This window comes from Mercenaria mercenaria, chromosome 11 (genome assembly GCF_021730395.1).
Source record: "Mercenaria mercenaria strain notata chromosome 11, MADL_Memer_1, whole genome shotgun sequence".
Classification (NCBI taxonomy): Eukaryota; Metazoa; Mollusca; class Bivalvia; order Venerida; family Veneridae; genus Mercenaria; species Mercenaria mercenaria.
In genome coordinates, this window is record NC_069371.1 from 68,543,042 (window position 1) to 68,566,988 (window position 23,947).

Genomic DNA, 23,947 nt, shown 5'->3' on the forward strand with positions numbered 1-23,947 from the left:
TGATATTGGCGAGAAAGTTGAATTGTTATGAAATCTTAATCCAATATGGTCGCCATGTTGTCTTTGTTCAGATACCCAAGAGGTGTAACAATATACAATAGGGGAACTGATACAAGCAAGATAGGAAGTCAAATTGTCTATTATTTGAAAATTGTGCCATGATAATATTCAAATGGCATTATTGTAGGATTGATTTCTTTCTTTTTTTTTTCTTGGTGTTAAGCATATAAAACATTTTGCATGAAAATTGAATAAAATGCGAGGAACATTATGATATTTGAGTGTTATTTTGGGAATGCTATATCTTGCACAAAACACGGAAGATGAACCTTAACTATTCCTTTAAATTTCATATCAAGTGCTCAATTCCTCAAGGTTTGTGTTTTGATTGACTAGACGGCTCAAAAACGTTTTTCCTTCTATTTAGTCGAACCTATGACTGGTAAATATGTTTGTCCAGAATCAAGGAAGTTATTACCACTTTCTTAATTTACCTCTTTGTAATTCACAAGAAGTATGACGTCAAATTTGGTTTTTGCCGTCATTTTCACAGTGAAATTAACATGTGATATTTTATCAAATTTCAACAAAACTATTATCTTAACAATCGTTTATAAAAGTTTGTCATAGATACTAGTGTTGTTATAAACTCGGGTCACATGAACAGTTTCAACCAATCAAAATTCTGGTAAGAGACGAAGTTGGCATTATCATGTTTATTCTTCACTTGTGTCGCCTTAATCTTACATACCTAATGTGTTGAATAAAACGGGTTTGTTTGTTTTTGCTATAATTGTCTTTTTTCTAATAGTTCTGACAGTTATTAGAAATATATTTTGTCATTTTTTTCCTTTTTGTTTGACCAGTAACTAGTCAGTTCTATCATTATGGAATTTCCTAGTATTAAATCATGGCCACAGTTAAGGCATTTGAAAGCATTACGTTTAATAAATGTACAAGCAAGCCTTTCTAATTGTTCAGCTTAGTAGTGCTTAGTTTATAATCACGTTTGTTTGTTTTGTTACTGGCTAGCAGTACCACACACTTAACTGAACCAATTGATTTATTAAATTATTTATTTATCATTATTGTCATTATTATTATTTATCCCCCCACCAAAGGTGAAGGGGATCTTAGAAATGCTCTCCGTCCGTGCGTCCGTCCGTGCGTCCGCAACGATCTTTGTCCGGATCATAACTCCAAAAGTACTTGAGGGATTTTCTTCAAACTTCATACACTGATAGAACACATTGGGAGGAAGTGCAGTGTGCAAGAACAATAACTCTACCTTGCCTGTTTTTGAGTTATTCCCCTTTATCTTATTTTCTTAAAAAAATTGTCCGGAGCATAACCCCAAAAGTACTGGAGGGATTTTCTTCAAACTTCATACAATGATAGAACACATTGGGAGGAAGTGTAGTGTGCAAGAACAATAACTCTACCTTGCCTATTTTTTGAGTTATTCCCCTTTATCATATTTTCTTAAAAAAAATTGTCCGGAGCATATCTTCTTCATGCATGGAGGGATTTTGATATATCTTGGCACAAATGTTTACCACCACGAGGCGGAGTGTCATACACAAAAACCAGGTCCTAGGTCTAAGGTCAAGGTCACACTTAGAGGTCAAAGGATACAAGAATAAAAACCTTGTCCGGAGCATTTCTTCTTCATGCATTGAGGGATTTTGATATAACTTGGCATAAATGTTCACCACCACGAGACGGAGTGTCACGCGCAAGATCCAGGTCACTAGGCCTAAGGTCAAGGTCACACTTAGAAGCCAAAGGTCAGATACAAGAATGACTTTGTCCGAAGCATTTCTTCTTCATGCATGGAGGGATTTTGATGTAACTTGGCACAATTATACACCATCATGAGACGAAGTGTCATGCGCAGTTCCCTTCTTTAGAATTACTTCCCTTTGTTGTTACTTTAAATAGCTTTTATTGTAACTTTTTCATTACTAGTCGTAGGGAAAAATCGAGACCACTTTTCTGTAGTACAACAAACATGCTAAATCCAATTTTGAGGTGCATTTTGACCAGTCTCTTCCTGATAAAGAGTTTTGTGTGGACTTGCAATTTTTTTTTTTTTTTTTTTTTTTTTTTTTTTTGGGTTAACTTCCCTTAGTTGTTACTATAAATAACTTATATTGTAACATTTTTATAATTGACCCTAGGGAAAAACCAAGACCACTTTTCTGTGGTACAGCATAGATGTTACTCTCCAGGTTTAGGTGTATTTTATTAATTTTATTATATATAAGGTATCTCTACCTAGTAAGGAGTTTTTTTGTGGACTTTAAAAAACAAACGACTTACAAAGATTACTAAACAACCACAAAATTAACATTCCATTTGCAAATACAGCTGCTAGAGTAAAGAAATTTGCTTTGACGGGCATATATTGTGACATTCTGGCACTCTTGTTCCTTGTTAGCTTTCCATTCCTTCTTTTTACAGTAGCCATATAGAAAAACATCATAGCTATACTCTTCATGAAAATTAATAAAATTTAGCAGTAAACCACCTCACTACTGAAGTATTCTTTCTTCAACATCTTAAAACCCCTGATGCGGACCACATCCTTCAATTATGATATGCCCGGTGGGGGGATTAGCCATGTCTGACATGGCTCTTGTTATTATATTATTATTATCATCATCATTATTATTATTATCATTATACAATATTTATATAGCGCCCTTTTCATGATAACCCCGTTCAAAGGCACTTTACATATAGCAAACGCAGCCACACACGGCGCGAAATTCATTCTTTACTAGTACAGACACAGAGGGACAGACAGAGCTCCCAGAACAGGTAGTGAAATCCTTTTTAGACACAGGCCTCTCAATAGACTGTCTGGTTCTTTAACGTGCCCGGTGGGTGTATAACACTGATACACGCAAAGCCGTCCTTCCTGAGAAGAACCTGTAAAGGCCTTATAGCTAGGTGGGTGACACACAAGAGCATCTCAGAAATTTACAGTGCCTAGACCGGGACCGAAATTTTTTAGCATCATTTTTCGACTGTCGTGTTATGTCATTTTCTAGCAAATTAGAAGCTCCAATGCCGTAAATCGATATCTTAACAGTATTTCGATACATAAAAAAAGCCGGTGTTATTTTCATTATTCTTTCATATTGCAATACAGATATGCACTTTATCAACGCTAAGCTTTAAAGACAATGACCCCCAGATTTTGCGGCTTAAAATGATCTTTCTTTAAAATTGAAGTTTGGTCAAATAATGAACATTAGAATATGAGTTCTTATTTCTAAAATATCTTTGTTGATATTCAAATGTAGTTCCTTTATTAATGTAAAGTCCTAACGATCAATTTAATTATTGAAATCTCATCATAGACTATCTGATTTCATTTCAAAATTGTCAGCTGAATGCTGATTTGATTAAATCGCGAGTAGAATGATAAATAGCAGTGATATATATTTTGCATATCAAGCCACTGCATCTGGTAACGTGTAAATACCGTTGGTGTATCGGAAGCAATACTTTTGATAGAACGTTTAGATTTTTAGTTCTGTGAATATCTTACTATTCGTCGAACTATATCGGGTTAGGTAACTTTTGAACTGACCTTGTTACCGAAGTTGTATAAACGTCCAGTGTACAAATCTTTCAGAAATTAAACTTTCATATGGTTTAATTTGAACTGTAACGTTACACCTTGAATGCAATCAAAATAAGTTTGGTTCACCATTAAGCGGTTTAAACTACCCAGTCGTGTTTTCTCCCACTTCTCCTACTGGCCGCTTTATGGAGGTGTCTCACTGTGTTTCATTTGTCTGTGTCTGATTCTTTCTGGTTGTAGATCTATGTCAAAGTATGTGTATGTTTGTAAACATTTTCTCAATGTACACATCCATACATATACACTGTTATATGGTTTTGATGTGATGCGGTTTCTGTTAGATCTTACTTTTTATTTCAAATTATTTCTTTTCTTTGCTCCTACTCGCAGAAAAGAGCTTTCGTATGGGTAAGATTAAGAATTGTTATCCGCTGTTGGAGGGAAAATTATACTTCGGAATGTTGATAAAAGATAATAGGTAAGTGTAGATTTCTCGGAAGCACAGAGCACAAAAAAACACAGCCCCAGAGCCACGCATTTACATAGTAGGCCAACAGATACTTTTTAGCTATGAAAATAATGATATTTCTATTATCATATCTACATATGTTTTGATGTACATACCACGGGTAACATATTTCATTAATGAAATGAAACGTTCTATTTTGCTCGACAGCTGTTTCGTGTAGTAAGGTAATGCGTTAAAACTTCGTTACCTAATTAATACACCCCCGAAATATTTCTTAATAAATTGCACAAAATGGACATTTTCTACCAGTGACAACATCACAACAGAACAAAGTAGACGGTTAAAATGAAGCATTTCTATAAAAGTGAAAAGTTTGTACAAAACTGCTTAAGGTATTAGATCACTAATAGTAATGTTTACAAAAGGGCCTTCGCTAGGTATATTCTGAAAGGTAACCGTGTTTTGCACTATTTTGCGATATTTAAACAACTTTTACCGTGCCGTTTTGTATAATTTATGTATAAATTTTGGTATCTCCTAAAGCTCAAGGCTCAAGTAGAGACAAATTTCAAAGTGATAGCCACTATCCAAAACGTTTGCAGAGAACTCATTTTACCATTAATTTTAATAATAAAAAAACCATCAAACTATTGGTAAACAATTATAAGACACAAAATAAAAATGTCAATATCATTTTTCTATGGTGCCTCAAGAAAACGGATTTAATGAGACAAAATTCATACTTCAACATTGAAAAAATAAGGTCGAATACTGTATTTCTATTTTGAATTTTGCTTACTCCATTTAAAAATAACCTTAGGGAAGACGTAAAACCTACCTAAATTTCTTCCAAAATATATAATCTAAGAGTGAAAGCAAAACAGAGAATTTTCACCGCGGGTAACTCAATATTTTTAAAGATGTGTAACTCTACCCCTTCTGTTTAAGTAGTAAATTCACTTTGAACACAAAGTAATCGCTTATCGGATTCATCTTTTTCCATTTTTGTACAAAAAGTCAATAATAAGTTTTGAATAAAGTAAAACCTTACTAGAAAAAAGGAAAATAAGGCAAAAACATTTGATCCCAGTAGGGCTTGAACCTACGCCCCCCTAAGAATTGCAGTAAAAGTAGGTTTATGGTAGGAATTGAATACTCTTCAAAATGGAGGTTCTCTATTAGTGATCTAATACCTTAAAGAGCTGGCAGATGAATTTCCAATCCGATAATTTCATCTTTTGACGTCCTGAGAGCTAGACTACTTAACAAACAAAATCGAATTTGGTTCTTAAAAATCAACACAACTGCGAAGGTGTGAAACAACATTTCTAATAAAACATGAATGTGGCCAGATTGTAATAGCTACCATTCTTCTATGATTATGACAATACTGATAAAACAAATTTGTAGTTTTTACAGTTTAGACACTAAAGAATATAAGCATACAAGTAACATCATTTGTCATGTATTTATAACATGGCTCATCTAAACAAGGGCGTAAAAATGAATGTTCGTTTTATTTCAGGTAATCAAAACCAAATGTTGTTTAAAGTCATCATATAATTGCAAAAACGTCTTAAATACTTTTACATTGTATCATTTTTGTTGAAAAGCCAATTATTAGAATTTTCTATTTCTCAGCGAGGTGTTATTGCTCCTGTAAAATTATCTTATTTCAGATTATAACAGTCGTATATTGATAAGTTAATGCAGCTGTACGAAAAAACGAACTTAAATAATTCTCAAATGCATTTCGTTTCATTTTTTTTTTCACTGTTATTTTCACTTTCTCTGAGGAAAGGTTATTCCTACCAAGTCTGAAAAAACATATGTTCACATAATAAATAACAGAAAAAGACAACATAAAACAATAAAATGGCGATAGGTAGAATTATAACTCTTCAAGTGTCTGTCCCGATTAGCCTCTACGCTTCATCTGATGTTTTATTAATGCCGCCATGTCGACGTTCAAGTCAGGCTACAGATCGATAAAATGTGTTTTATTCCAAGAAGAATGTAAATAAAGTGTTTACAGATATTAATATACCGGTATAGTGCAGTGCCAGTTTAGGAAGATCTAGACTTGACAGACTGGAGAAACTTATTACAAAAGTAAAATTTAGAATATCTGCGTGATTGAAACATACATTTAACACATCGAAAAGAAATTATTCAACTGAGACGTAATTTGAATTTCTAAATACATGTATAGGTATTTGAAACATGTATAAATATAGAGTTCTGCTCAAACCGGAGCTTCAGGTTGCGTTTCCTCTACCGTCGATGAACAGGCCGAGCCTACAACATTTTCATTTATGTCGTTTTGGGCGAGCTGTGGAGTTTTCCACTTTTTTCTATAATTTTAACAGACGAGTAAAACCTCTCAATTTACGTAAAGTCTTTAAAAAAGGTAGCATTGAAAGTACATTGTTTTTCTGTTGTAACACATTCGTAAACATTTCTGTGGAATAAAGTGTGATACAATATAGTATTGCATCTGATCTGAAATGATTATCTGTTATATTTGTAATAAATATTTAAAACAATAACTACCTGTCTGTAAGTTAAGTCTTTTTATTCATATTATATGCAGTGTAAACTTCGTTTTCTTATATCATAGGAAGATCAAATTATCAGTTTAAATACTTTATTTTATTTGATGTAAGACGTGACATTAGTCTTGAATGTCTGTATAAAATGTATGAATCAATTGAATTTTACCAAATTACCAAAAAAATGTTTGTGAGGTGTTTGAAGGTAGTTTACCGTAATAAAGAATAAAACTGAAACTATTATTATTATTATTATCATTATTATTATACCAGATTAGGGGGCGTGGGCAGTGTTGCATTTTCCATTACTGCTCATGAACAGACTCAATCAAACCGAGTCTGCAATTTTCACTGTTTGCCTTGTTCTCGGTGCTTCCGAGGGATCTACTTTCCAGATTTTATTTACTTCACAACAGCGGGTGTTAAGTGCTGTGTGGCGGCAGTAAAAAGTCGCCCCGACTTCATCTCAGTGTTGTTATATATCATTGATTTCAACTCATTTAGATTTGAAGATTGAATACTGCTTAAGCCGGTGCTAGGGGGCGTGGGCAGTGTTGCATTTTCCATTACTGCTCATGAACAGACTCTATCAAACCGAGTCTGCAATTTTCACTGTTTGCCTTGTTCTCGGTGCTTCCGAGGGATCTACTTTCCAGATGTTATTTACATATTAGCAAACGCAGCCACACAGGGCGCTAAATTCGTCCTTTCCTAGTACATACACAGAGCGATCTGACTAGAGGGACAGAGTGAGATGAAGCCCCAAGAACACAGGCCTGTCCGGCTAATTTAGCCTAGCTCTTTGCGAATGGACAGTCTGGTTCTTTAACGTGCCCGATGTATAGAACCGATACACGCGAAGCCTTTATTCTCAGGAAGAACCAGGACAGGCGTCTTAGTGAGGTGGGAGACACTCAAGAGTATCTCAGAAATTTCCAGTGCCTGGACCGGGATTCGAACCCCGACCTCTGGATTGACAGTCAAATGTGTCACCACTAGACCACCGGCCCAAAATATTTCATTTGAATAGCATTTCTGTGGGCGCCATCATAGTTCAGATGCAATATTTCATCGAAATGTTAATACTACTGTCAGACGACAATGTATATTGAAGCTATAAGTATTAAATCTGCAAGAATAGGATTGTCACATCTGAATAACCATGGTATATTTTGAAAGTATAAACTTTTTATGCTAACATATCAATCATAATAATAACATGTATCATTTAACAAGTATATAAGGCTTGGTACAATCAGTCGGAAAGAAAATATGAAAAATAAACACAGTATTTGGCTTGTTTAAGAATAAATTGGCAGCGTTATTATTTTCTCGATCGGTCTAATAAATTTATCGAATCTCTGTCCATGACAAAGTTTAAAAATAATCCGTGCCACGAGAAAACCAGCATAGTGGCTTTGCGACCAGCATGGATCCTGACCAGTCTGCGCGGATGCGCAGGCTGGTCTGGATCCATGCTGTTCGCAAACGCACTATGTTGATTTTCCCATGACACGGCTCAAATATTTTTTCGCCCATACTTTCAAACCTTATTCTTTACAGACGCGTCCACGCAATTCTCCGGGTCAATAAATTAAATTGCAGTGCTGGCTTATTCCCGGAGGGTAAGATTTAATAGAAGGAGATGTTTCAGCCTCTGACGTTAATCGTTTTAGCTTAATATAATATTTATCTCCTTGTACTTGTTAAAAGCGTTTATTTTAAGTGTTGGATAGTTACATAACAAGTTACATAGAGATAAAAGAAATGGATAGAAAAAATGCTTCTGAATAATATAAAATTAATATGGAAGAGCTTTTAAAAGTACTTGCTTTAGCTTGATTTAACCTAAGCAGAGTTGGAACATATTGACTAAGTCTTAAGCTTATATACTTACCAACTTATCTCGTGTAACAAACTAAAATTTGAGTAAGGGATCAGATTTCGACGCAAAGGACGAGTTTTAAGTGCGCTTGATAAAAGTAACCGACAGTCCCTTATTTCGACCTGCTACTTGTCCGTTCTCTTATATATGTTATGTTTTCTGTCTCGTATGTTGTCGGTGTTATTCGCCTCCGCCAACTTGCCCACTTATTCACAGTTTTAATATGCTAAAATTTAGCTTGCTAATGGGTAATTGAAACATTCCTTCCCTTATAAAGTTTCTTTTTGCGGCTGGCCTGCTTTGATGGTGTTAGGTCCTGTTTGCGTATGCTGTGGTCGATGTTCTCATGTACTGTTTGCATTGAGACGTCCAATCTACCATTAAAAATGGATAAAAATGCAAGAATAAATACAAAATACAACACTAGAGACAGAGATAAAGCCTATGAAGTGTTTAAATACTGAACAGGTTGTCTTTGAAGACAGTTTGTCTTCTTGTCTGCCCGAGAGGTAAAGTGACTGATTTACGCATAAGTCTGTTCCCCCAATATACAATGTATTGTCTCGTACAATTGTCCACAGTTGCGAGCAGCTTATATGACTGATGTTGAACATTGAGCTAAATGAAATAACCACTCTATGAGTGAGACTCATCAGAGTAAACCATAGCAAATTCGCTCCAGTTAAATCTTTAATTCATTAGTACAATGTAGGGTATCCTATTCTTGCATTCCTACAAATCATAACCAGAATGATGCATGAAAAAAGTTGTTTTGGAAATGATGTCTAGTATAGACAAAATTACTTCATTTTGTAAATTTAATAACGTGGAATAGAACAACAGCTAAAATCAATACGGTAGTCTATGGACGGCACAAATGGTCAGTGTAAGATGTTTAGAACCAATAGTATGATAACAAGAATACAAAAAACCTGTTTATCGTTTTATAGTGCATACATTGTCCGACTGGAGAGTGGCGGTAATACATAACACAATACCGTATCTCGGATAACATTAGTTACTCCATGAGGGAGAACATTTTATACGTTTGAGAGATCTTCTAAGAGCGAATGTATGTTTTTTACAAGTACCTTCATTATTAAGTTGGGTTGTCACATAGATCTACATTTCATAATTTATTTGCAATGCAAGTACAAAATAAGTGAACAGGGAAGTCACATTGAGCATATTTGGAAAATCCGTACCTTTCGAAAAAGTTGATTAAACAAGTGAAGCTTCGCCGTATGTATAAAAGCTTTGTCTGAAGACATGTTACTTTATTGAATGAAAACTATTACTTGGGCTTTCTCTTTCTACGGAAAGTTACAAAACTGAGTAAAAAGTACATTTATCTACACGATATTCGCAGCACTTGAAATACTGTTGACTAAAGATGAGAAAATTAGGGTTAAGGCATAGGTTGCCATATGCGTTAGGTGTTATATTCTCTATAAGATATACAAGCCAAAGTTAAACTTATCTGACATTATTTTAAGCAGATCAACTGCATTAGAAACATATCTGTAGAGTGAGGACGATATTTTATTTGAGTATTTCTGTATGCGTGTATGGAAATCGACAAGCAGGGATAAATTTATTTACACAGTCCTTTTACTGTGGAATAAGGTTGGGAGAAAAGTGAGGTTTGAACTTCCAATAGTTCTCGCCATTGACCTCTCCTCGAGGTGTCTCACTATTTTCCTAAATGTGTAGTTTTCAATGTTGTTTATAAGGAAACAAACAATAACTATCCCGTGGCAGTTGAACTGTCGCTTTCTCGCGTCCTTCAGCTTACGTACTATCGCTGTGTTTTCTAAAATAATGTATTCAACTGATCATTTGTGAGTTTGAAATGATGGTTGTCCTCAAATATTTAGTTGTAAAAAAACACATGAATGCATTACCAAAACCATGTATGACAATTGTATGAAGCGTAATACCTTGGAGGTTGTAGATGCTCAAGAATATTTCTTCTAATGTTGGGTTGCAAATTCAACAAATATATGTAACCTTAAATGTCTGGATGACTGGAAGCTTGCCTAATAAGTGGAGATATAAACATACAAATAAACTGAATCTATTTCGATTTTGTGTGCGAGTCTAAAAGAATAGACCAACATTGTAGCTTGTTTTACCAATATTTTTCATAGCTATTATTCTATGTTTCACCGTCACGCGCCTTTTTCTAAAAGTTATACCTCATAAAACTTTATATTTGACCAAAAGGACAAACAGACCGTATGTATATGTTTGTCAAATTTAAATATTTATATCAATGTATTTTAATTCTCTAACCACCCAATAATTTTAGTCATTGCAAGTTGTCTTATTTATTTAGTCGGCTTTATTTTTGTAAATAAGTTGTACTTTTATTAAGTATTTTATGTAGTTTCTTATACTCTCATCCCGAACCGTGCTTTTGTCCATCAAAAATGATTCTTCAAATTTCAATTTCAAAAGTTAAAAGTAACACACGTAAAAAATCATTACTTAAAGATTTTTGCAGAACATAGCAAGTGCTTATAATGAACGTTCCAAGCTATCCAAATAATCATGTTTTGCATAATAATGTAATGTAAAAACGAGTATAAAAGCAATTTAGGTAACATTTGCCAGTTTTCATGTAATAACCATTTTCTTATTTTGCATTTTCTGTTTGAGAACATTTTATTAAGCCGTAAAGAAAATTATTGAAATATATCTCCACTAGTGATTGGACTTTAAAAAATATTGTTTTAAATACTGACGTCTTTTCAACGATATGAATTTATCGAAACAACATAACATTCAGGTTCAGCCAGATTTTCTACCATTTGATTGCACAATGTAAACATTTAACTGATATTTTTTGTGTCTTCTCTTAATACTTTTTAAAACTTTATTAAAAATAAGCCGGTAAGTTTGCTAGAATCATACATTCCTTCGTGTTACTTTCCTAATTATAGAAAAGATGTACGTTTATTAATTATCGGGGTCAGTGGGATGGTAAAATAACAATAGTCAAAACATTTTTGAATTCGTTAGGACTACTACTGTGCAGAAATGTCAGATATTATTCAAATCATGTAACTGAATAAACATAACATTGTTATATCATAAAAAGTCTACGAACGGTCGCGTATTTTATACATTTTTGTCTGCTTTCCTGAAGAAATTCAATGCCACAACATGTTCTATTCTATACTTTTTATAAAAATACCTACAAAGAATACCGAAGCATGAAATTGATCTTCTACCAGAGATGCTGCCCTGGCTATAATTGTTTTATCCAATGTAACTTAGACATACAATCTAATCAAACACTCCCTGTGGAGAACTCTACAAGATATAATGAAGGAGCAAGGATGTGGAGAGACGCGTAGTAATTACTAAATATCTTCTTGGGAAGCTTCTTCGAATGGCTGGGTGTTAAAAGCATCCACAGTTTTAATAATTTAATTTACCTCTGGTCAATGCTTTCGGTATCGACGGCTGTAACTTACATATTTGGCTTGACAATTACAACATTAACGCGATTTTTTTTGTGTGTGTGTGTGCGTAAGGTTTTAGAACACCTGTCGACTAAACTTCTGAATTCCTTTAAAGTTACCTTGCAGATGGTGTTTTGTAACGTTTGTACCAGGAAGTCCATGATAATGACCCGAACGAAGTGATATAGTAACTACGTAAAGATAAACCTCATTGTGTCTATACCTTTATAAACGTGGATGTACGTCCATAATGTATATTAATTTATATTAAGTCGCATAAAACGACTATTCATTTCAAAGTAAAATATATTTTGGTATCTTTTAACACTATAGCAATAACAATAACAGTGTAACTATTCTGGTTACATGAAACTTTAACCAGTCATTTAAGTGCCTTAAAACGACTCGAAATGTTCGAAAGAATTTAACAGTAGTTATCTCAGTCTTTTTTGCCATTAAATTAGTTTTAACTTGATTTCGGAAGGTTAAATGTTGTCTATACCAACTTTATCAGTTGATTTATCACTACGGAGGGTTTTCTTTATAAATGAATGTTTCTGTGTTTTATGTTTTATTATTTTATGATAATACAGAATCCATCACAATTTGTTTTATGCTTTGTTCTGTTTATTATGTAAAACTGTTGGAGATTTATTAGACAACTTTTTCTACCGCGGTAGGTTTTGGTGAAACATTTGTTTCCTTGTTTTTGGAATTTGATTACAAGTACCTATGTATAATACAATATGCACTATTGATATAGAAGCCATTAGATTAGGGGAAAATGACCACCACTAGATTTGTAACCACCGTATGAAAAGAAATAGATAATTATAATGTCCGTATAATACAAAGACGTTTCCGCTTGTATCTTATTTATTTTCTGAAATTATGACGAGTATATGGTCATTTGGGTACCACCTTGGAATGGTCAGTAGAAAAAATAACCAAATTGAATGTGGAGCTTTAACCGGCTAATAGTTAGCAAAACCCTGACTCTTATCCTTACCATTTCCAAAGTTACATGACAGTGTAAATAAAGGTTATCCCCGCAAGTAAAATCCTTTACATGTGTATTGTATCTAAAAGGTACAGTATGTAAAAAAAACTTTAAGATAAAATGCTAATAGCAAAAGCTGCATTCAACACTTAACAAACGCTCGTATAAAAATATTTATTAGAAAATGTGCATGTACTCAGTGCCTTTGTGGAAAGCAGATACACGAGACAAACATGCTTAAAGGCCCTGTGTTATTTCACAATGCTTAAAGGCCCTGTGGTATTTCACAATGCTTAAAGGCCCTGTGTTATTTCACAATGCTTAAAGGCCCTGTGTTATTTCACAATGCTTAAATGCACTGTGTTATTTCACAATGGTGTCCCTCAGCTGTTATTTCAGATTATAATTACATTTTATCCTCGCTTTTATCCCTAATGTGCGTACTTTATTTTGCATGATGCTGTAATTATTCATCATCACCATCAGTTATGCAGACTGCAATTCAATTAATCATAAATTGTTGCAAATATTTGACATTAGAAGCAGTGAAAACATTAATCATTATTGTAAAGTGAAAATCGGTGTTCTGTAAATAATGATGCATCGATGAATCTGCAGATCTCTAAAATCATAAAGAATTGAATATAACAGGTGACCATATTTCATAGGCAGTTTGTTACACTACATAGCAGCTTTTACTATTTGTTGCTCAATTGTTTTCATTTTAGCTGATTTTTAAACATGTCTACGACGTCTTTTTGTTAAACAAAGTTTTGATGTTCTTTGTAATATTACACCAGATGTCTTAGACTAGAATATTTTAGAGTAAAAGCAATGTACTAATATTAATGTTCTTAAATTTCGTTTGCTTTCAATTGTTCTGTGATTATGCTAAATATGATATGATATGACACGACAGTTACGTACCTCTTTGGTAAAAAAGAATACGTTATATCTCATCATGAACTGCCAGTGTTAAATAAATGTATCAACAAATGTTTTAACTTTTTGAAAAGGAATGTCAATTTCAACTGCTATGAAATTGACCTGGTTAATAATGTTAAAGATGTCTACAAAAATGATAAATGAAACCAGTTCTTACCGGATTATGACAATTTGTCCAGTTTAAGGGTAATTGTTTCGGCGGTAACGAGGTTCTGTCGCCACGGTGTTACCGCCAGTTTGAAACCAGTCATTCATACGATGAATAATCAAACCTACACCTAATAGAAGTGGTAGATTTCTTTTGCCTAATTATAGAATAAATAAAGCAAAATAAAATACATTCTCTGTAACACTCATTTTATGGAAGCGTTATTAAACAAGGCTTCCGCAATCAAAAATGACGTCATGACGTTTCAAAACCGTACAACAACAAAGATGCGAATGTGTTATTATGTTTGTTAAAATGAATCTGAATTAAGATTCATATACAAAATGTACTATAAGAACAAAGAGCAAAATATAAAGCTATTTGATTTTGTCTAATTGCACAGTCGTCATTAATAACACCAGAGTCTTCTGGCATGAGGGTGCCAGTTGGGTTTTGTTGGAGTTGATAAAATCACCGGAAACGCCTGTCCAAGGAGCAAAAAGGTGACGAATACATTGTCCGTTATAATCGCAAACATATTGATTAGTACGTTATTTTCCTGTATAAAGGCCCACAAATATTATCTTATTAATCATATACTGTAAAGGCGGTGCAGTTCGTGTAAGTGTGTAACGATGAGTAGATAAAAGCTATATACAATGTGATATAGCCAGCTAAATTGAATTTATGGAATCGTCCACTTATATGACTGCCGTTATTTGGTTCAGACATAAAAGGTTTATGTTGAAAAGCGAAATTAGATGAAATCGCGCAGTGATGATTAACACTGAGTTTGACAAATCGCCTACATTTCTGAAACTGATTCATCTACAATTTCTCGAACTTAGATTGATTTCATATTAATCACATTAAACTTTGTTATCAGTTGAAACGTTTTAACATATCGGTTAAATAAATCTGAGAATTTTTTATTGTTTTACTTTCCCACTTTAAATTACATTTTAGATAGGAATTGTCATAGTTTTTAAAAAGAGTTAATTACTATTCTATCTGCATATTCCTATTTGTTAACAAGATAGTTTAAGTTTATAATCATACTATTGATCTCATTATTATTAGCAGCTTTTATGCAATTGTTTTAGTATATACTATATGTTATACTTTAGACGGTTCAAAAACTCTCTTGAGCTTCTGCTGTACTTGTTTCTTATCTATCCCTATCTTGTTTGCAACTGAAATACATGTAGCATCAAATAAACCTAAAAAACAATGTCAAATAATATTTAAATTTGCAACAAGCATGACTGTAGTACTTGTATTATCTCAGAGTCGCAAAAACTACATATATCTATTTTGTATTTTGTGTTCTCTTGACCATGACTGATACGGTTGGCTTTTTTTTCATGCGCTTGATACGATGAATGTCTGAGCTGTAACCTTAATCGAATACTGGAAAAAGCTGATATAAACTCGCTAAAGTTGCAGCCATTTAACTCTCAAATAAATAAAAATAGTAAGGCCATTCTTACTATTTCAAACGGTATGGTCAGAAAATAGACACTATATGTAAATTGTCAGTATTTATCATCTCTAAAACTATAAAAGTTTGCAATCAGTCCTCTAGGGACTTTTTTTCATTTTAAATTCGAATACCGCTTAAAAACTGATTTTCAGTGGGATTCGCTGACAGCATTTCCCTATCAATTTTCAGCTTTCTTTAAATGTTCATTTGAGAATACTAGTACACGTTTTTACACCAGAAAATTCATTTTCTGTCAATTTGAAAGAAGTATTTTCCCATTTTGAATTTCTTTCCATGTTAATTTACATTTCTCAGTTCTAACTGTAAATTGATTAATATGAAATCAATGAGAGTGGAATTAAATTGTAGGAGATAGATCAATTTAAGATGTGTGGGAGCTATGTCAACGTCAAACTCTGTTTCATGTAATCTCCTTTCACTTACAAATTTGCTTTTTGGCTCGACTCAATTACGACAAAGAAGTAGATGAATTACGATTGCAGTTCAAATATTGTATCATAGTCTGTGTACTTAAGTTCACATATCATCACATCACTTCCTTGTATGATATTAAAAATGACAGGTGCACAGTTTATACAGAGCCAACGGACGTATTGTATTTAACAAGGTTTAAAAAAGAGCTTCGAAAATCCCAAGAATATATTGCTTATGCAAAACATGTGGTAATATCCAGGAAATGAGCATCGTTCACATGACGTGATTTTAATTTGATTGTTTATAACGCCGTTTACATGGTACTTTGTCATATAATGACACCTTGGTTTCCTATGACTACCTTTAAATTTTTGTACGAAATATAGTGGTTGCAAAGGCCAGAATACCAGGTGTTATATAGTTTGGTAGTATTTCTATGTGACAATATTTGAAACAAGTACTCAGATTCATGTTTATATAACAGAAGTAAAATAAACATAAAAACAGAATGTTTACATACAACGAGTTCCCTGGTGTGCCAAACGAGTGACTAAAATGAATGGTAAATTTGAGGGCTTTAACAGAACGTGTAATTGTTAAAGACTATTTTGTAAATTGTCTGAACACTGTTATAACTTGAGAAGGCTGTTGCGAAGGTTTTATTGCTTTTATGCTAATATACTGAGTTGGTTATGTTTATCAGAATTGTATGATTCGTGATTATCCCCGGAAAGAGTAACACAATTAATGACAAAAATTATATTATGATTGATTAGCTTTCTTTTGTTACTTGCTGTTTTCTTTCGACAGTTTCATGCAATTTTATTCTGTTTTTGATGATGATGCAAAAATTATCACTGGTTCTCGTTTCTTAGATCTTCGTTGCTGTTTAAAAGGGACATGACGAGTATCTTAATTTCAACATTTAAATGTAAACTATGTGCCTCTTTCATCAAAATATTTTATCTCCAGATATTATCGGTATATATGGTTGAATGTCATCAAGTTAGCTAAATATGAAAGTATAACTGTGCATAATTAAAATATATGCAGAAACGGCTATGTGTAAAAAGCTACCACAGTTTTGGTGGTAGTACAAACACACACAGTGGGTAGTTACCTAACACACAATGTTGTTCATACACACAGGCATGAATTTTCTATTTACATTGATAATGTATTGAAAAATATAATGTTTGGCAAAATCTAACTTTAATTACCAATGCCCATTTCTTGTTAAAAAGTAAAACTGAAAAAAAAAAAAAACATTATTTTAGTTCAATACAATAATTATTATAATTATTTACCAGATATTTTTACCACTATTTTCATCTTTTCATCTATAAAATAAACGTTTAAAAGCGCTGTAGGCTTATTTCACAACAAAAAATCAAAGGCCTGAATGGCCTGAGTCGGCTAATGATTGATGTACTGACAGTATAGTCTACCAGTTTCAGTTTGTTTTTAGTTTTTTCTTCAAATTTCATAACACAGATATTTACCCAAAATATTATATCCGGATACGATTACACTTTTCTCCAGTTTGAACATTATATTTTACAAATTGTGATGATACGAAGACATTTAGCAGCAATTGGCAGTATCTGACATTGAAGTTTACAGTTAAATTACCTCTTATTTAAATCTTTTCATAAAAAAGTTGTTTCGTTTCGTGAAAGCAGCCAAACTTAGACGATCTACTTTCGATTTCAAAAACTACAAGAAAATACAATTTAGTGTTTCGCAGATTTGTTTATTTCTCGAAAAATAAGAATTAAAATCATTTTTGATATCAGTAGTAACTAAACAAACCAGTAAGAGCTTCTTCCTCCGATAATTTATCCGTTTACTGACTGCAAAATACAACCCACGCAAAGTTTATAGAAATCATACGATGCGTGTTTACGTTCAATGTGGGAGAATTAAGGCTGATCGGCTATGTTACCTGACGATTCTGATTTTGTTTTTAAAAAAGCATTGTGTGCGTTTCTGTAATTTTATATACGTTTTTATACGCTTAGAAATTATTAGACATGCGTATTTGCATTATTTCTATACGTAATTTACGCTAATACGCATCTTATTTGGAGCCCTGTGGAACTATTTTTTGTCTTTCGCTGGATGTTACCCAAGCTTTGTAAGCCTGCGCAATTCTTAAAATGCACATTTATGCTTAATGAGTTACATTCGAGTATTGCACAATTACAAGTCATAAATACGACAGATTACATCGTATATTGGTCATAGCAAAGGGAATTGACACAACTTAACTTCATTCATGCAGTGAACTGTTTGAAGTTTGAGAAATCTAATGGAACTACATCCCTTCACTGTGTTATTTGGTCCATTTAGAGAATCGTTGGATAGCAAGGACTCGTCAAAAGGCTTTCAGCCTTTAGCAGACTCAAAAACTATATGCTCTGACTTTCCAGATATTCATTTTTTATTTCAATACTGTCACAAGAATATCTGCAAGAAGTTCGAGTAACCCAGAAAAGAAACGCAGATGTCTTACAAATTATTTTTATTTCTGGTCTTTTGATTAGCTGTATCGCGTTATCATGTTAAAGGTAGACTTACGACAAATTCCTTTGTCTATACTAAATATTGTATCTGAACGCCAGACACTCATTTATTCTTTTTAAGGAAACCACAGAGCCTACAAGACATTTTTTTTTTAAATATTGATGTCTGCGAAAAATTGACTATGGCTAGTAACATTATATTCGGCATCTGCTATAATTCAGCCTGTTGAATATTTGATGTTGTATGAATATTATTGAATATTTTGATTTTGTCTTAGACTTGCTAAATGTGCGAAATAACGGTATTGAACAATGTACCCATTCAGACATTTCTTTGTGCAAAATAACCAATATCAAACACTCTATTAATAGCACTGATAATATAGGTACCAAAGTTTCCTCATCTACAACAGAAAGCTCATTTGGCAATAATAGTTGGACTACACGTTTTTTAATTAATTGCTTAAATACCTTCGTTATTCCATTTACATTTATCAACGCATTTAACTCTAAATTTGTAAATATTGTATTGTTCGTTAAAATAGTTTGATTATTTACTTAATATTTTACTTTTTGAAATATCTGACAAAATTGCAACTGCCTTTTTTCAAGTCTTCAGTTGCTGTACAGTATAGCATTGTTAGATTTAGCATTTATAGGTTCACTATTTTTCTTGTAATCATATTTACCCTGTCTTGTTGTTTTCTTATATTCTGATTTATATTTACACACACACACACACACATATACATAGACAAATGGAAACAAGTAACAAGGGCAAAACAAAGAAATAAACACAGCCGGGCATCGACTTGGAACGCTCGTGGCACAACATAGCTATGGAGTTATCTGGACAAATTTTAAACTTAAAGGCAAATGATAAAACGTCCATGTTTGCGCTTTTGTGATATTTATGTAGCAGACGCCTCCAGCGGCAGAGGCTAATTAATTAAGTCGACGTCAGTTTTCTTAAAGAAAGTCAATATTAGCTTTAAATTGATATCCGTCTAAAGAATATTCTTTTGTAAGTTTTAAGACATGATTTTCTTTGGTATGTGTGGGATAGATTTGGGAAATAAACATAAGTAGACAATTAATGAGTCTGCTCCTACAAAATCAATGTTTAATACGTGATCAAATTGTTCAAATTAACAGATATTGCTACACAATAGAAATAATCAGTCTTGGGACGATAGACAATAGTTCTCTCCTTCGTATTATGCTTCAGAAGGATTCTCTCATATACTAGTAATTAATATAATTTGTTCCAATCAATTTAACAAATTCACTGAATCGCTTTCTTTGAGAAGTTATAATTAAGAGGATGTGCTGGTGCACTTCAAAGCATGCTCTTCTCTATCGATTACAGAAGTATTTCGAGTTAGCTGTTACGCCTGTATTGACTTTGTTACATTGACGGAATATCAAATTAATACCGGTATGATCAAATTATAGGAGATGTGTCAGTCTCACAAACCATTTACAACTCGACATGATCAAATGAGTAGGGGAGAGATAATTGGATTATATCAATTGCTTCTCCTACTTTTTGCTAGATTATCTATTTCTAACTGTGTATGTAGAACTCATCAATGCAGTCTACTAGTATGAGAAGGTCCTCTTGGAACAAGCCAAGTAGTGGCAAAGGTTTGGTAAGGTTATGAAATGTGTAACACCCCACATGTCCCCTATCACTGGCTTTAGCGGAACTCTGTTATTCATAACAAGGGATAAATTCCATGATACGAAGGGACCAGAAAATATAACAACGTTGAGTCCTAACTATTCAGTACAAAATTAATCTGACACGAGAAATTGTTTCAACATCTGTTTACTAAATGCATCTTCATTGTAGCCTATACATACTATGCCTGTGCTTTAGTGCCTGTTCATGCTGACATTTTGCACCATGTAAGAGGAATGTGTCACAACTTCATTGATATAAACTGTGGTGTCTCCTTAGTTACAAAACAGATGATCCTGATTGTGTAACTGCTTGCGAACAGCGCTGAATGTGAAATTATTAGAAAGCTTTTGTTACATACAAATTTTCTTTGTGTTAATGGTTTAACACAGCTTTGAGATATTCTTTTATTTGTCGTGTTGTTAGTAAACGTAAAGCTTTCAAAGAGCAATAGCACTAAAATGAGTGAATGATAGAATAAGCACATAAGCGCCTAAATTAATAATTAGAAGGAAGGAGAAAACAGAATTCACACTAAAACGGCCACAACTTCCCAAAAGGTTTCGCAAACAACCCTAATAGTAACATGTATCATATCGATGACATTCACAACGACCTAAACACTTCCCAAGTCTGACAGTTTTATGGTTGTAGGATGTAACAGAATTTTATTGGAACTAAACATGTGCTCTGAGTAACATTATGACCTATTGCAGACCATATGGCAGACGAGGAATCAGTATGCTCAAGTCAAATTACTTCTTGTCTTACTCAAAATATTGCAGATATTAATGTCATTGTTTTGGTGATTCAGAGAGATGTTACACTTGTCTTCTATACTCGCGATCATATGGAAATACAGTTCAAATCACAGTTTAATAGACTGTTTTTTCTGCGTTTGCATTAAAACTGTTTTTTTTTTAAATTTATTATTCTTTCAGATCACCTGAACTTTGTTCAGGGTAATCTATTAGGACTGGCGGATGGTATGTCAACATTTTTACTTAAACATCTACTCTGGAAGAACTACTAACTTGGTATCTGACATCAGTACATCAAAAGTAGACATACTTCTAAACAACTTCTCATAAAGCGCTTCATGAATTTTGTCTGAAGCATTCTCATACATCATGTGTTACTGTTCTTGAAATTCAAGCGGCATTTAGCCCATTTTAGGGGCCACTAGAAATAAAATTGAAGTATCTTAAAATGGCATTTCCCTTCAATTGCTTTGCGAATCTTCATTAAACATAGTCCTTATAAGGTTCCCCCTCCAATATGTTCAAATTGGGACAATCTACCTGTTTTAAAATACAATATTAAAAGTGTTACCGTTAATGATTTAGTGTCAAAGTCAAACGAACAAACTTAAGTAAGCGACTAAGGGCCATGATAAATAGTGCATCTTAGAATAATCTAGTAAAATCAGTGTAATAGTCTGTAAATGGAACATGCGCTGTATACACGAGCTATTCTGATCGTAATTTTACTGTAAGTGAACCACCAATTTATCGCTACGAAATTCTGCATAGGCGGCTTTTTGACTGTGACGGAAGACAAGCAATTTCAAATGCTCAGGATAGCTACTGATTTTGAAACGTCAGCACGATCTTTAGTTATGCAAACAGAAGCGTAATAGTTATGTCAAGACGAAAGATTCATAAGACTCTTAATTAAATAGTGTACATGGAATCAAATATCAAAGCTCTATCCCTCTAAAGCAGATCAGTGTATGCTGAACAAATAAAGTTAGAAGTACTGCTTTTCAGGTTTCAGTGAAATATTGCCGGATACAAATAAAAATGTTAAATACCTGAAAGACTGCATACATTCATTAATGCTTCATTGAATGGTTCCGTAATGACATGTCCTGTATCAGCTATGAGTTTAACAAAGTGAATATGTTTATAAATGAATTTCGATTAATTAAACAACGTTTTATTCATTACACTTCCTAAGTGCTTGTAGTTGCAGATACGTTAGATGCGCTTTCTCATTAATTTCTGCATTACTTTCGTTGTACAAAGTGTTCCAATGATTTCACTTGATTCATACAAAATCAGCGCGCGTAATATTGAGCTGTAGGAAATATTAAATTTGCATTTGGTCATGACTATTACCGATCCTTGCAATTGTTTTCACTTGTTGAAATATGTTCATCTGAAGGTTAACAATTGTTTATCGTTGTAGAGGTGTTACTATTGTGCATTGTATAACATTGGTAGAATAAGCACTCAAATCTAAGAGTGGAAGAAATAGAAGACGAAAGAGGGCGTAATTGTCCTGTTTGAACGAATGCTGCCGTCTGATATCATTATCAAAGCACAATATAGTTACTAACTGCTGTGAGTTTATGAATGAAAACTGCTTCCAGCAACTATTTCTTTGCTGTACCTTTAGAATTTCAGCTGTTTTACTTGCCCCTTGATTATTTAAACTACTATATCTATCTAGGTAGCAAATGAAAAAATAAAAATATTACACTAAAACCCCTCCATACCGGAACTCCTAAAAACCGGGTATCCCCTTTAAATTGACCATTTTGAACATGATCAGGACATTAAATATCTCAGGTTGTTAGGTTATTGTGGTACACTTCACTAGTTTCAGTACGATAAAAGTGTACACCCGAGCTGAACTGTTAATCTGGAAAGATAAGGTTTCAATCCCTCTCTATATAACATGAAAGCCAAAGAGAGACCTCTTATTTTGAAATTCTATTTTCTTACATCTTAGTTCTAACGTCTTACTTTTGACATGTTGCTTATCAGTTCTTACTTCCAATGTTTGCATGTGCCAAAGTTTCGTCCAATCAGAGAACATGGTGCGTTCAATAAAATGGGCGTTCTATTGTACTACTTACCATAACAAAACGTCGTATCTGAAATAGTTTTTGACAGCACCACCATCGCAGTTATTTTAAACAGCGGGTTTTCTATCAAATGTCTATTTCCACAGACAACAATATTTCAAAATCAATCGTGTATGCTATAACCTTTCCTAAAAAGGAAACATTTAGTGTCTGGTATTTAATGTTAAAGGCTTTTAGAAGAAAAGAGCAAGCATCCAATATAAATTTCATTACAGCAGTGTAAAAATCGCTGAGACCAGAAAAATGACTCGTTATGTTATTGAATCTATATCAATTGGAAGCATTTAGGTGGAAAAGGGAATGTAATAAATATTTTAATTCTAATTTTACTTTGTAATGCATTTGTTTCATGTATTGTTATAATGGCTTTCTCATTTCAGTGCTGCTAGTATGCTGGGTCAAAGATGTAAAAAGATTTGCCTTACAATTCGAAAATTCCGTTCACATTGATGATGTCATATCCGTTAAAGGAGTACAAACTCGCTCATGTATCAACAAGAATGACACGATATTCTACCGCAGAAAGCATAATAAAGATGTTACATTTCATGTACTGCTGACCCTTCCAGCGATAAAAAGTGTGCCTTTTGTTTTCAGGTAAATATTCAAATGCTTAATTATTTATCAACGGTATTAATTCTTTTGATGTTCAAGACCCAAAGAAAAGTATGATTAGTATTGAGCTTGTCCAATGATATTGAAACGTATATCCATTAATTATTTATCAACGGTATTAATTCTTTTGATGTTCAAGACCGAAAGAAATGTATGATTAGTATTGAGCTTGTTCAACGATATTGAAACGTATATCCGTTAAATGTAGTTTAAATTGAATTATGTCTGTGCAATCTTTATATACATTGTGGATTTATATATTCGCAGCC

The 23,947-nt window shown here is 33.3% G+C and overlaps 1 protein-coding gene across 1 annotated transcript in view; it reads left to right on the forward strand.

Annotated features, from left to right (window-relative positions):
• LOC123532347 (uncharacterized) overlaps positions 1-23,947 on the forward strand; it is an 84,125-nt gene that overhangs the window by 46,017 nt on the left and 14,161 nt on the right. The window contains exon 2 of the mRNA XM_045313758.2: positions 23,444-23,660. Within this exon, the coding sequence (XP_045169693.2) occupies positions 23,444-23,660 (217 nt within the window). The remainder of the gene's footprint in view (positions 1-23,443; positions 23,661-23,947) is intronic.